Genomic DNA, 12,904 nt, shown 5'->3' with positions numbered 1-12,904 from the left:
GTACAATAAATAGTGATTTATGCATTTTTGTAGCAACCAGACAACATAATGACAAACAAACTAATTTTATGGTACATAATCATTTTACTTACCCCCACTTTACTGACACTATATAGTATATACTATAAAAATGGCTTCTTCTTTAGTTTTTTCCTTTTAATTTCAAATTGTGTATATAACAAATTAAATGTCGAGCCATTAAATTTAAATTGTTAATATATAATCCAGAATATATATATATATTTTCATAATAGAGAATATATATTATGTTGAAAGTGGACTCTACATGTGTTTGGATTTTGGTTGATGTTGTTTGTAGGTGGTCCGATCAACAGACGAATAGATGCGGCCCAATTTGTTTTGAGTCTAATTTGTTAGAAATTTTGGGGGAAAATAACGAGATTGTCTTATTGATCATCAAAATAAAGAGCCTATACATAGGCAATACAAAACAGACTCGATAGACTCAAATCTAAGTAATCTAATCTATGAATAAGATCAAATCTAAATATAAATCTACTAAATCTAAAACTGAATATCTAAACTATCTCAACATCCCCCTCAAACTCAAACTCAAGTGGTATAACATAAACCAATTTGAATTTGATGAGAAATTTGAAATCTAAAACTGAATATCTAAAATATCTCAACATCCCCCTCAAACTCAAGTGGTATAACATAAACTAACTTGAGTTTGATGAGAAATTTGAATATAAACGCAAAAGGAAAACATAAATAAAATTAGCAGTTGACTCTCCGCCCACCAGAGCAAAAAACGAGATGACTCTCCACCGGAGCAAAAAACGAGATGACTCCACCGGAGCCGAAAATGAGATGACTCCACCGGAGCTGAACAAGCCGAAAATGAGATGACTCCACCGGAGCCTAAAACGGAATGACTCCACAGGAGCCGAAAACGAGATGACTCCACCGGAGCCGTCGAAAACGAGATGACTCCACCGGAGCCGTCGAAAACAAGATGACTCCACCGGAGCCGAAAACGAGATGACTCTACTTGAGTCGAAAATCACATAACTCCACCGGAGCCAAAAACCACATAATTCCACCGGAGGCGAAAACAAGATGGATTTGCAAAAAGACAACTTGCAAAGACATGATCTCAAAATTACAAAACCTCCGGGTACAATCCAAGTTGAATGCACCCGGAGAAACACGGGTTGATAAACTATATCTACGGCATGATAAAAATAGGCTCTGATACCATGTTAGAAATTTTGGGGGAAAATAATGAGATTGTCTTATTGATCATCAAAATAAAGAGCTTATATATAGGCAATACAAAACAAACTCGATAGACTCAAATCTAAGTAATATAATCTATGGATAAAATCAAATCTAGATATAAATCCACTAAATCTAAAACTGAATATCTAAAATATCTCAACACAATCTCAAACAAAGAAATGACCCAAATTGATCAATCCAATGAAAATCCAATCGAATTGATCTAAAAAATTCGTTGGTCCCCCCAATCTATGTGTGTGAACAACAAATGTTGATTATAACAAACTTTATGAATTGTGGGAGAGATAGTGGAAGAATAGATTTTATTCTTGTTGAGTTTGTTAGTGTGAATATTCGTAGAGCTTCTACATGGTAGGGTGAGTTTTAAAAAAGATAGTGAGCTGAGGCAATTGAATAGAGAACTTAAGTGAGAGACACAAGTTCAATGAGTTGATGGTGATGAGGGGGATAGATTAGGAGTGGGGTATATTCAAGAAATAGTGAGATAGATTTCTTGAGAGTTGAGATTCTAATTATATCCATGGAATCTCATGCTTCGACTACTTTGATAGTGAAATTTGTCTGGATTGGAACTCCCAAATGTAGATCGTTGATGACCGAACTGGGTTATCAATTGTTTTGTATTTCTTGTTCTCATCGTCATCAGTGTGCACTCGCAGTTTGATCATCCAGCAAACAACCAGTTCGACATATTCTTGGTGGTGAAATATTCTTGGTGGCGAAATATTCTTGCTGTTTGATTTGGAGCGAATTTGGAGCCAACATATTATAATTATATTTTAGTGATAAATTTTATTTTCATCAAATTCACCCAGCCATGATGTTGATATATTTTATCTCACGTGAAACTCTTTAAATTATATTCAAGTGATTTTACATATATTATTCAAATAATTAAGTAGTTTTTTTTCTTCATTTTATTTTAAACTTTGAGAAGCAACAATCTTATCAAATAAATCTGGATTAATGTTTTTTTTTTTAATTAAGATATGTGTATTATATACGTGGATAATACTTGGACAAGTAATCAATACCCAAAATTAATCGTGGAATATTATAAACCATAAAACAAAGCCTTTATATATATATATATATATATATATATACATAACATGTGTATCAATTATATAAAGAAATAAAAAAAGAAAATTGAAAGTCATTAAATAAATAAACAACAAACATTAGAAGAGTTCATAATTACATTTTAAATGCAATATGCATCATTCCTTCGATGTTGTTGTAAAGTCGCTTTCAAGCTTCTACCTTGTTCCATACTCAATAAATTTTCTGCTGTATAAAAATAAATATAGTTTGTAAATTATACACTTAAAATAATGTTTATTTACTTATTTATTTTAATTTCACCAAATGCCTTGAATTGAAAGAAGAAATACCCAATTTATATTGCAATTGAAAAGTATATATTTTTTTATTAAAAAAATCCGAGTGACTTTTAAACTATGGACCCAATGATGGCAACATCAACAGCCAATATTTGTTACTTACAATTCAGTTTGGAAAGAGAATATACCCATTCGAATTTCTGTCTATTTTATTTTTTTTAATTTTGTTTTTATTAAAATTTGGACACGAATCTAATTCAAATTTATTAGATTTGAGTTGAATTTTACGAGTTTAAATCAAAATTGAATTAGACCTACCTCGAAAAAGTTAATAGTTAGGCTAAAGTGTGTTGTCATATTTTGTGTTACTCGAGAGATATTATTGTTGACATGATAATTGGTTTTTTTTATATATATATATATAAATTTTGGTGATGAAATTAAGTGGGTTTGTCACGAAAATAAAATAAAAATTGAATAATAGAAACAAATTTATTATTGATCCCCAATTATATTTAAAAATGAATTGAAGTAGGTAACATTATCCTATTTCTATGACCCATCCCTAACACAACATTGCAATGAATGCACTACATCTGCCCTCACAATAATTTTCATTGCCAAATTACTACTACCATTATTAAGTAATAATAAATTAAATACATACAATTATATTCATATTATATATATATAAAAGTAATTATTAATTAAGTATTATATTGGGACTTGTTTGTTCCAGTTGAGGTCTGGTCAGGAAGCAAAATGAATGAGATGAGATCTATAGAAATTTTAGTTGATTAATTAGACTGAATTAAATTAATTTTTATTTTATTTTATACTATATATATATATATATATATTTTATTGATATAATGAATTAATTTAAATCCAGCGTTTATAGATAATGACAGCGAGTATATGCGCGTGTGTGTATTTGGGCCTGTCATTGATTATTCTTCCTTCATCTCTATAAAGCAGCAGCGCAGACACCCCCACCCCAACCTTCACACCCCCCCCCCCCCCCCAATCGCCGCCGTCTGCATCGCGCACTCTGCTGCCTCCTGCTTCTCCGACTGCGGCGGCGAAGGATATTTTTAATTAACTAATTAATTAAACAATCAGTTAGAGAGGAGAATGGGAAGATCGCCGTGCTGCTCCAAGGAAGGTCTGAAGAGAGGGCCGTGGTCGGCGAGGGAAGACGCCATACTTTCCGACTACATCCTCCAGAACGGCGAAGGTCAATGGCGAGCACTCCCCGGAAAAGCTGGTACGCACACACAAATTAAACAGTACTCGCCTAATTCTCAATTGATTTGTGGATTGATTGATTGAGTTGCTGGGAATTGGAATTTTGAATTTTAGGGCTGTTGAGGTGCGGGAAGAGCTGCAGATTGCGGTGGATGAACTATCTCCGGCCGGGGATTAAGAGGGGAAATATCAGCCAGGACGAAGAAGATCTGATCGTGCGGCTGCACGGCCTCCTGGGCAACCGATGGTCGCTCATTGCCGGCAGATTGCCAGGTCGAACGGACAATGAGATCAAAAACTACTGGAATACTCATCTCCACAAGAAGCTCGCCGCCGCCGGAGTTCTCCCCTGCCCGAACCGACCACTGCCCGGCTCAATCGCCTCCGAGAAGAAGAAGAAGACGAAGGAGGATAAGAAATTGCCGGCGAAGGAGGAGGAAGAGCCAAACAATGATGCTGCGACGAAACACGGCCGTGTTGATGATTTGGTTCCTCCGAAGACGAAGGTGTACTCGCCGAAGCCGATGAGAGTGTCGCCGGGGTTCTCCAGGAGCAGCAGCTACGACAGCTGGGCCACCAGCGGCACGTCCAGCAGCGACGGCGCAGATAAGGCGGCGGCGGCGCCGTCGACCGCCGAGGTGTTGTCGTATGTTTGGCCGGCGATGTTTCCTGCCGGAGACGGCGGGGATGAGGAGGGGGATGATTTTCTCGGCGCCGGAACCTTCCTCCCGCTGCTCCACCACCAGATGGACGCCATCGCCGGCGACGACAAGATGCTGGATCAAGTCTACGACGAGTATTTGCAGCTTCTCTGAAATGTTGAAATTATAATAATAACTTAATTAATTACTAAGACCATGTTCTTTTGTTCATCGTAATTGTAACTGTAACTGTAACTGTGCAGTGTATAAATAATTAACTTTTTCTAATTAGTGCTAATTCTCATTTCTTTGTTTACTTATATCTTTTCGCCCATCTTAATTAAATTTATATCTTGAAATTTATTTTATTCTACAAATTTAATAAAAATAATATAAATGTTTTTTTTATAGCCATAAATTCATAGGAAAAACTGAGCCCTGAAGATGCCACGTTATATTTATTCTGAGTCCCATATTTTATGGACGACTATAATTATTTTATTTTATTTTATTTTTCAAATCCTCTTGCAATAAACTTTACAGATATTTATTAAAACTGAAAATAAATCTAATTATTTTTGGCCTACTAGAAACCACATTAATTAAGTGAGGGTTAGTGTCAAGTTAGTGGAGAAGTCCCCCTCATGTTTTTATAAAATAAATATTTTTATGATAATAATTAAAACACTTTTATCACCTTAACACAAAAATTATAAATATAATAATAATAATGGATAAAATAATTATCAGAAAATAATAACGTGAGGTTAGTTGACTGCTGTGGTATTAGTGACTGCCCCAATCACACAATAAATTAATTACCAACTTGATATACATTATTATTACCATTATTTTCTTCCAAAGTAGATGTAAAAATAATAAATAAAAATAATAATTATAATAATAACAAACTTGTAAGAAATGAAAATGCAAATTACAAAAAGATGTATATATATATATATATGATTAACTAACATTCAATTGGTTTTATTTTATTAGCAAACAACCAGATATATTATATAGCATGTTGATGGGGTTTCATATTCATTCAATTTATTTATTTATTTATTTTTAAATGTGACACGAGAAAATAATTTATGATTTATGTGCGACGAATTATTTAAGGACAGTCGAGGTTTAGATTAAAATATATTGTTTAACGACTAATTAATTACTTATTATACATGATTATTGCAAGCCTGTACATGTACATGTACATAACAACGATCTGCCAAATATTCTCTTTTTAAACAAAATAAAATTATAAATTATAATTTTATTTAATTTATTGCACCCTTTCCATTTATAACGTCAATAAATATTCGAAATTATTGATGAATAATTTATACTATAATTTATTTATTTATTTATGCTAATAATAGGTGGATCTCAATTCTCAATTCCCAATACACGTGCACATATAACTAGTGATCTAAAATGTAAAAATTAATGTTGAAACAATCTAGAACAGATTTGGGAATTTGATTTATTTATCAAATTAATTGCCATTATTTATAGTTTTGGGTGTAATATTTTAATTGTTTGTTTGGTTGAATAATATATCAATCATTGTAATGTCAATAATTGAAATTATTCCGATTAAAGACAATTTAAGCAATTGTGTTGGAAATGATTCTAAAGATAATATTATGTCAATCATTATTTGATTTATTTTATGATTAGCTGCTTATTTATTTATTTTTCGTTTTTTTCAAGTCCAATTAGTACAAGCAATAATAAAAAAAATAAAAAGTAAAAATGGTCAAAATTCCGGGGATATTATATATATATATATATATATACATATTAAGTGGTAAGTAACATCAATTCAACTAGTAGTACATAAAAATTTAAATTATATCATGTTTGCTGAATGTGAATGTATTAATTATATATGTTTGTGTGGGGATCATTCATCATTATTTACTTGAAGAAAAATATTTTATGACATTCAATATTGAATATTTTTTATTGAAGTCTTTGACACAAATATATTTTTTTGTTTTTAATTAAATATGTATTATATCATATATAGTTATTGATTAATAATATATCATTTTAAATAATAAAATCCAACTTTCAAGTAACAATATGAAATTGTAACTAAATAGACTCTAAAATGAATTATTTGAATAATTCAACCAATATAATTAGATTTATTCATTAAGTAAAAGAACCCAAATAAAATATAAATTTTGATGAATAAAAAGTTCTTCTCACTTGACAATTCTTTCAACATTTTTTTTTTACCTCATCTCTCATAATCTTCTCTAAAGATACAATATTTTGTATTACAAAATATTATATTCAAATTAAAAAAAAAAAAATCAACTAAACATACCCCTAATAATGTAAAAAAAAATAAAATAAAAAATTAAGTTGTGAATGATTAAATAATTTGGAGATAGTTAAGTGTTAATTATACTTGATTATTCAGTGACATTAATTAAATATTGATGGACGAAAAATGATTCATTACATCAGCATAAGATAGATATTCGAAAATTGATTTGACAGATATGCCAACAAATTTTCAATTTTGTTGAGTATCAAGTCGACATTACATGGATTTTGAAAACAATTATATATATAACATTTTTGTAAAATATATTGATATAGTAAAATTTAATTTCCCTAATTTTTTTAGGACAACTTTGGTAAACACGAATGTAATGTTTTATAACAGAAATTATTGATCTTTACAGCTATAAAAATTAAATAATAATAATAAAAAAAATTAAATAATAATAATAAAAAAAATGAAAATGAATATTCTTAGTTGGGATCACGTAGGAATTCGTGCAACCCAAAAATTCACCAAAAATGGACAATAAACACATACATGCATAACGCATTGTAGAGTAAATCAATTAAATAAAGAAAATGGATTGTCTATATTTAATTTAATTTTTTATTATTATTATTATTTTCAAATGCAGCGAGTCACGAGGGATTATTATTATAGTCACAAAAAAATCACAATATTGTTGGACTTACCAATTAATTATTTTCAAAAAATATGAATGACACACAGGGAAGAAAGACAGCTAAAAATTCCAGACGAGTGCAGAAAAACACAGACAAAATTGAAACGTTCCAACGTATTTAAAAAATGAGAAATACAATGGAATAGTCAATTATGAAAATTAGTTTCTTCACAAGGAAGAAGATTATTTATTTATTTATTTCAATTATGAAACAATGACTGTTTGTCAGACTGTCACTGAACATCGATCCTTCTACTACCAACTCCAAATTGACCAATTAAGGCTGCTCATAATCTTTAAATAAATATAGAGATTTGGTGCAAGTCTTTTTTAAATCATGGAATCTTCCAAGATCAGATTCTTCGTATATAAGTATTACAGTACCATTTTATTTATTTATTTCAATACTATGGTTCTGGCAATTTCATAGATTATTGAATTCCCAGTACAGCTAATAGACAGATGATGGGTCGTTGGGAAGTTGGCTTCAGAATCAGATCATCCATTTTCAGACCACTGTAAATATATACATCACTCATTTATTGATTTTCAGAATACCAGCAATTATTGCATCTATCTGTCTTCCTTTGGTATCTGTGTAGTGTAGTGTGGTGTAGTGTAGTCAGTCGAAAGTAGATTTCTTCAATTAGTTGAAATCAACCTCACCATTCGAAAATAAAAATCAGCAGACGGCAGAGTAGATGAGAATTGAGAAGATATCATCATAAATAGAAAAGAGCAGAAACTATCTCATCAATTTATTAGTACAGCAGCAACCACAAAGTGCCCAACCCTACAAAAAGGGCAAGAACTAAGAAAGCACACCGGACAGGACTACCTAATTGAACAATGATGTTCTATACTAATGTATTTATTTTATTTTATGATGATTGTACAATCTTCTTATTATCCAAGAATGTTACTTTGAAGGGATTCACCCTGCCTTCCTTCCCAGACAACCTGCAGTTGATCCACACTTATCCATATCAAGATCCTAGCAAGTTGGTGGTTTTGTTATAAGATTCAAGTAATCAATGGCACTTCCACAACCCACAATCTATGACAATCCACTTATGATGTATGAACCTAGGGATTGGATGCATTTCCTGAAAAAAAAATGTTCAAAATCTCAAAATAGAGGCATGAGAACTCACAAGATGATTCCAGGGCTCATCAAGAAGCAAAATGTGTTATCTTGGCAGATGCAGCCCTGCTTTTATGATCACCTGGCATTTTGTTCAAAAGATATCAAATAAATTCCAACTCACCAAGCAGCTATGGAAAACACAAGTACTAGAGTGATCCTACCTGATAATGTATACATTGGCTGTAGGAGCCATAAATATCGCCGACAAAATATAGAATATGAACTTTGTAGACCAATTGATAAAATTGGTCCAAGGGAATAGAGAGGTAACAAACTAACAATAGATCATGCATTAGAAAGTGACAAACATTGGCTATACCTTTGCCTGGTTGAAGCTCCGCAGAAATAAACTTGAGTATGGTTGAATTTCCAGTACCATTTGGGCCAACAACTGCAAGGCAAGTATGCAAATATGCCCGGTTGGTACTAAGTGAATATAAGAAACTACCTCATAAGTAATATGCATAATTCACAATCGGAAACAAAAACTGGAGAAGCATTAGTTCACATTATTTAATCGATGTATCATAACCACATAGGTAGTGGAAACAAGTTGAACTATAATTATTAACACTGGACAGAAAAACATAGGCGTTCAGCGAGTTCCAAAAAAGATATCTTATTTGATATCCGGCAATCAAGATCAATTCCAAAATTCAGTGTATTGAAATATAAAAGAAAAATAAAATCTTATTTGTGACTACTACCTGAAAGAAAGAATCAATAGAGGGTATTTTTTTAGACAGTAGTAAAACAATACAAGCTAACCTGGAAACTATTATCCAAAAGATAGTTTAACACAAGCATCGACAATAAGGTCATGCCCCGACAGAAACATTAAGTTTTCCATGTGGATATCTCTCACAGCTGCGCCATCACTGTTCTCATGGGTTACAACTGCATCAGGAATCCCAGCTCGGACTTATACAAAAAATAGATAGTTGACACAAATGCCAACTACTTAAACACGTTTCTTCAACCTCTTGTTTTTTTCCTTGCATTATGTACTAAAAAACACTAATTACCCATATATGAATGAAGATTAAAGATATATAAAGATTCAGCCAATCCAGGATTCAACTCCCAATCCCACACTATAATATTTTTCCTTTTTCCCCTATTCTTGAGAGCCAATGAGATAATCATTAGACCCTGCTGACTATACACTGCTATGAATCTGCTAGTGTATTTGGGAATACATTCTGCTGAAACTAGCACTAAACATTGAATCGCTTTATATTCTTGACATTGTCTTGTTTCTGCCTCCAATGAGTGACAAATACTTCTTCCTAGTTCAACGAGGTTGCAGGAAATCTGAATCACAATAAGAAGAGGTTTTTCATTTTGTTCATTAGTACCATTCTTATCCAACGCTTTCGTTAATGCTAGATCCACGAGTAACATTAGAAGTTGATATAGAACACAATACAGTAATTCGAAAACCAATTACAAAATAAAAAGCATCCAACTACGATGACGAGCAACATCAACATATATTGGCCACTATCCAAATCACCGAAAAAATAAAAAAACAAAAAACAAAGCTTGAATACAATCAACCCATATCGATCGGCGTTCAGAATCGTCGTCTGCGCATCAGGAGTCCACGAGAAGCTCCCCCAAGTGCCTCGAATACACCTTCCCCGTCGTGGTCGAAATCTAAATCCTCATCGGCGAGGACGTTGATGATATACTCTACAATTGGGAGGATAATTGTAGAGGTCTAAGTCATCCAGTCGCCTCCCTAAAACATCGTGCACCACCGCGCTTGCCACTTCCGCCATCTCAACGGCAGAGTCCAATCAGTTTCAGCAGTTGCTACCAGGGATCGAGTATGCTTCGTGGGGTGATGCTTCGCGTGGAGCAAGGCCAAGAAATATGAAAAAGGCGGCGAGGCAGATGAAACCCGTATCTCGTTAAATTGCACTTTGACCATCAAACTTTATCAAAATTGCACTCTCTCTACTCTCATACTTTGGACCTTTCTTTTTTTCCTTCCTCTGTCTTCCCCTCCTCCTCTTCATCCTCTCCGGCGCAGCCTCTCCACCACTTCTCCAGCCCCCGCCACCGTCGGTGTTGTAGGCGAAAGGAAAGGTGAGCCGTTCGCATTCTCCGTCGTTACTCTCTTCTTCACCTCGTCTCCGGAGATCTGGGACAGAAGCAATCGGCAATCCCTCGTTCTTCGGCTTACAAATTGATTAGAGAAAGATTGTGTCTGCGTCGCCGTCTCGAGCAATTGTTCTGATTTTATCTGATCCTTGCCAAATTGTAAGATTGTGTTTGGAGGAGGAATTTGAAGGTAATTTCCTAGTTATGCTAATTTTGGGATTAGATTGAAGTGTGCGGAAACTTGAACAAAAAACACCCATCTTGCTTTACTGAATGAGTGATTTTCAGGTTTCGATATTGTTTACTGAAATTTTAATGGATGCGGATGTGAAGAATATCAAGAAATGGATCGTCTTATACCCAATTTACATAAACACAAAGAAAACCCTCGCTGAAGGTCGGAGAATCAATGCCAGCAAAGCATGTGAAAACCCTACTTGTGCCGAGATTTACGATTGCTGTACTCACCTGAAGCTCCCGTCCGCAATTGAGGTTACTCCTTTCCTTTATAGTTTCTCTATCACCGTCTTGTCCGTAATTTGAATTTGCAAGGGACTATCTTTATGCACAACCTTATGACATGCATGAATGAAATGCAGAAATTTCTAAGAGATAAGAACAAACTTCAGAACAAATGGAAAATGAAATTGTTTTGATGCTGCTGCTTTAATCCTCCAAGTACTTGAATTTCAAGCACCTCTTTTGAAGATTGAGAATTTTTTTACTACCCTTGAGAAATTAATCTCTATTTAATTTTCCTACAGTGTGTACTTCAAATATGATCCCTCAATTTATCAGTCACATATATAACTCTTTTATGTTGTTGGTATAATAAACATTAGAGCGAGAAGGCATATCCCCGAGACTTTATGCAAAGAGGAAGAGTGAGGGTTTTGTTGAAAAGGGAAGATGGGAGTCTCTACAACCCTGCCATATCTTCAAGTATGCAGTTTGGTTCTTGTTTCCAAGTAATCTGTGTAATTTATTGTTGTCTTGTTGATTGCATGCATTGGGATGCTTTACTTTTTGTAATTTATGCATTTTTGTTAGTGCCGAACATCTAATTTGACATACAGTGTATGCATGATAGATCAACATATTATGAGTGACACTTTCTCACTGGAAAATAAATCCTCAGAATCTTAGATGTGTCTTGAGTGCTTATTGTTGATTTAATCTTTGCTGTTAACACCTAGGCCCAGTGGATGTGCGATTCTTCATAAATCTGAGCTCTGCATACATATATGGGTAAAAGAAGGTAATGAAGCAAAGTAGATGATCATTGTGCTGAATCTAGTGTGACTGTCCCATATCAGGAAGTAGAAAACATAGCTATGCCTTTGTTTATACAAAGTATAGAAAATGAATAGCAATTGCTTTGCCATTATTAGAACTTTATAGCTATGCCTTTACTATTGTAATGTGTGATACTTTCGGATTTTGTGATTGATGGTTGGCTCTCTTGCATCTTGAGCTGCTAACGAGTTAAACTAAATCGAACTTTTCAAATTTGAGCTTTAACATTTTTAGCAATGCATTCATTTGTTTACAAAGGATTGACATGAGAATTTGATTTGGATCTAATGTTATAAAATTTATAATGTGAAAAAATTAATTTATCCTCTTAGCTGCTAAAAGTTTGCAAACAAAGCTGGAGGTTGTTTGTTAGTTTAACCAATTTACACATGTTTGTAAATTGCTTGCTTGTTTTGCAGCTTCACTTACATCCTATCCTAGGTTTTATGGAGTTGACATGTTTGGCTGTAAGACTTGCATAGCCCTTGTATATAATGATTGTCGGACACCTGTCTAACTGTCATCGGATGCCATTGCAGGGAAGCAGCTAATGCTTCATGTTGCAGAGTTGGTACCTCGACACCCTGGTCGAACCAAGAAGCAAGAACCCCCCTCCACCTCAGCTACTGGTGGCTCCAAATCTGGGAAGGGCGGCAAGAAAAAACGATAGTGGAAAGACAGTTTTCAAACCAATCTATCTACCTATCTACATTAGCCCTGAATCATTTATATTTTGATCTATTTATATTTTGCAAGATTGAACTATTTATATTTTGAACTTTCTCTCCTATCAGCGTCTTCTTGGACTGGCTACTCGAGAAATTGTATATTTTCTTTGGATATACAAGCTTTCTCTGCTGTGCTGAA

General features: G+C 33.5%; 2 protein-coding genes and 1 long non-coding RNA gene across 4 annotated transcripts; 2 read left to right on the top strand and 1 right to left on the bottom strand.

Moving 5' to 3' along the window:
- Nucleotides 1–3,627: 3,627 nt before the first annotated feature.
- LOC127240146 (transcription repressor MYB5-like) lies at nt 3,628–4,818 on the top strand. Its single transcript, XM_051258641.1, has 2 exons — nt 3,628–3,876; nt 3,972–4,818. The coding sequence occupies exons 1-2, from the start codon at nt 3,744–3,746 to the stop codon at nt 4,670–4,672; spliced, it is 834 nt and encodes a 277-aa protein (XP_051114598.1). The 5' UTR covers nt 3,628–3,743; the 3' UTR covers nt 4,673–4,818.
- A 3,375-nt stretch (nt 4,819–8,193) lies between these two features.
- LOC127240153 (uncharacterized) lies at nt 8,194–10,096 on the bottom strand. Its single transcript, XR_007836302.1, has 3 exons — nt 8,952–10,096; nt 8,640–8,711; nt 8,194–8,445 (listed from the first exon to the last, which is right to left on the bottom strand). It is a non-coding gene; the product is annotated as an uncharacterized LOC127240153 (long non-coding RNA).
- A 36-nt stretch (nt 10,097–10,132) lies between these two features.
- Nucleotides 10,133–12,806, top strand: LOC127240147 (signal recognition particle 19 kDa protein-like). 2 transcript variants are annotated; one of them, XM_051258642.1, is made up of 5 exons: nt 10,133–10,931; nt 11,030–11,233; nt 11,584–11,683; nt 12,457–12,504; nt 12,577–12,806. In XM_051258642.1, exons 2-5 carry the CDS (start codon nt 11,057–11,059, stop codon nt 12,705–12,707), a joined length of 456 nt encoding a protein of 151 aa, XP_051114599.1. In that variant the 5' UTR covers nt 10,133–10,931; nt 11,030–11,056; the 3' UTR covers nt 12,708–12,806. The 2 variants fall into 2 exon arrangements, with proteins under 2 accessions (XP_051114599.1, XP_051114600.1); XM_051258643.1 differs by lacking the exon at nt 12,457–12,504 and having other exon boundaries at nt 10,584–10,931.
- The last annotated feature ends 98 nt before the right edge of the window (nt 12,807–12,904 follow it).

Source organism: Andrographis paniculata, unplaced genomic scaffold, assembly GCF_009805555.1.
Source record: "Andrographis paniculata isolate CXL003 unplaced genomic scaffold, ASM980555v1 Contig79END, whole genome shotgun sequence".
Lineage (NCBI taxonomy): Eukaryota > Viridiplantae > Streptophyta > Magnoliopsida > Lamiales > Acanthaceae > Andrographis > Andrographis paniculata.
The sequence above is the reverse complement of the archived record's forward strand: the minus strand, read 5'-3'. Positions and strand labels throughout refer to the sequence as shown.

Bases quoted from the DNA above. Each gene is read 5' to 3' on its own strand.
- LOC127240146 (XM_051258641.1), top strand. From the start codon at position 3,744: ATGGGAAGATCGCCGTGCTGCTCCAAGGAAGGTCTGAAGAGAGGGCCG. The intron at 3,877-3,971 runs GTACGCACACAC...TTTGAATTTTAG, and splicing joins AGCACTCCCCGGAAAAGCTG to GGCTGTTGAGGTGCGGGAAG.
- LOC127240147 (XM_051258642.1), top strand. From the start codon at position 11,057: ATGGATGCGGATGTGAAGAATATCAAGAAATGGATCGTCTTATACCCA. The intron at 11,234-11,583 runs GTTACTCCTTTC...AATAAACATTAG, and splicing joins AGCTCCCGTCCGCAATTGAG to AGCGAGAAGGCATATCCCCG. The intron at 11,684-12,456 runs GTATGCAGTTTG...CTTGTTTTGCAG, and splicing joins CAACCCTGCCATATCTTCAA to CTTCACTTACATCCTATCCT.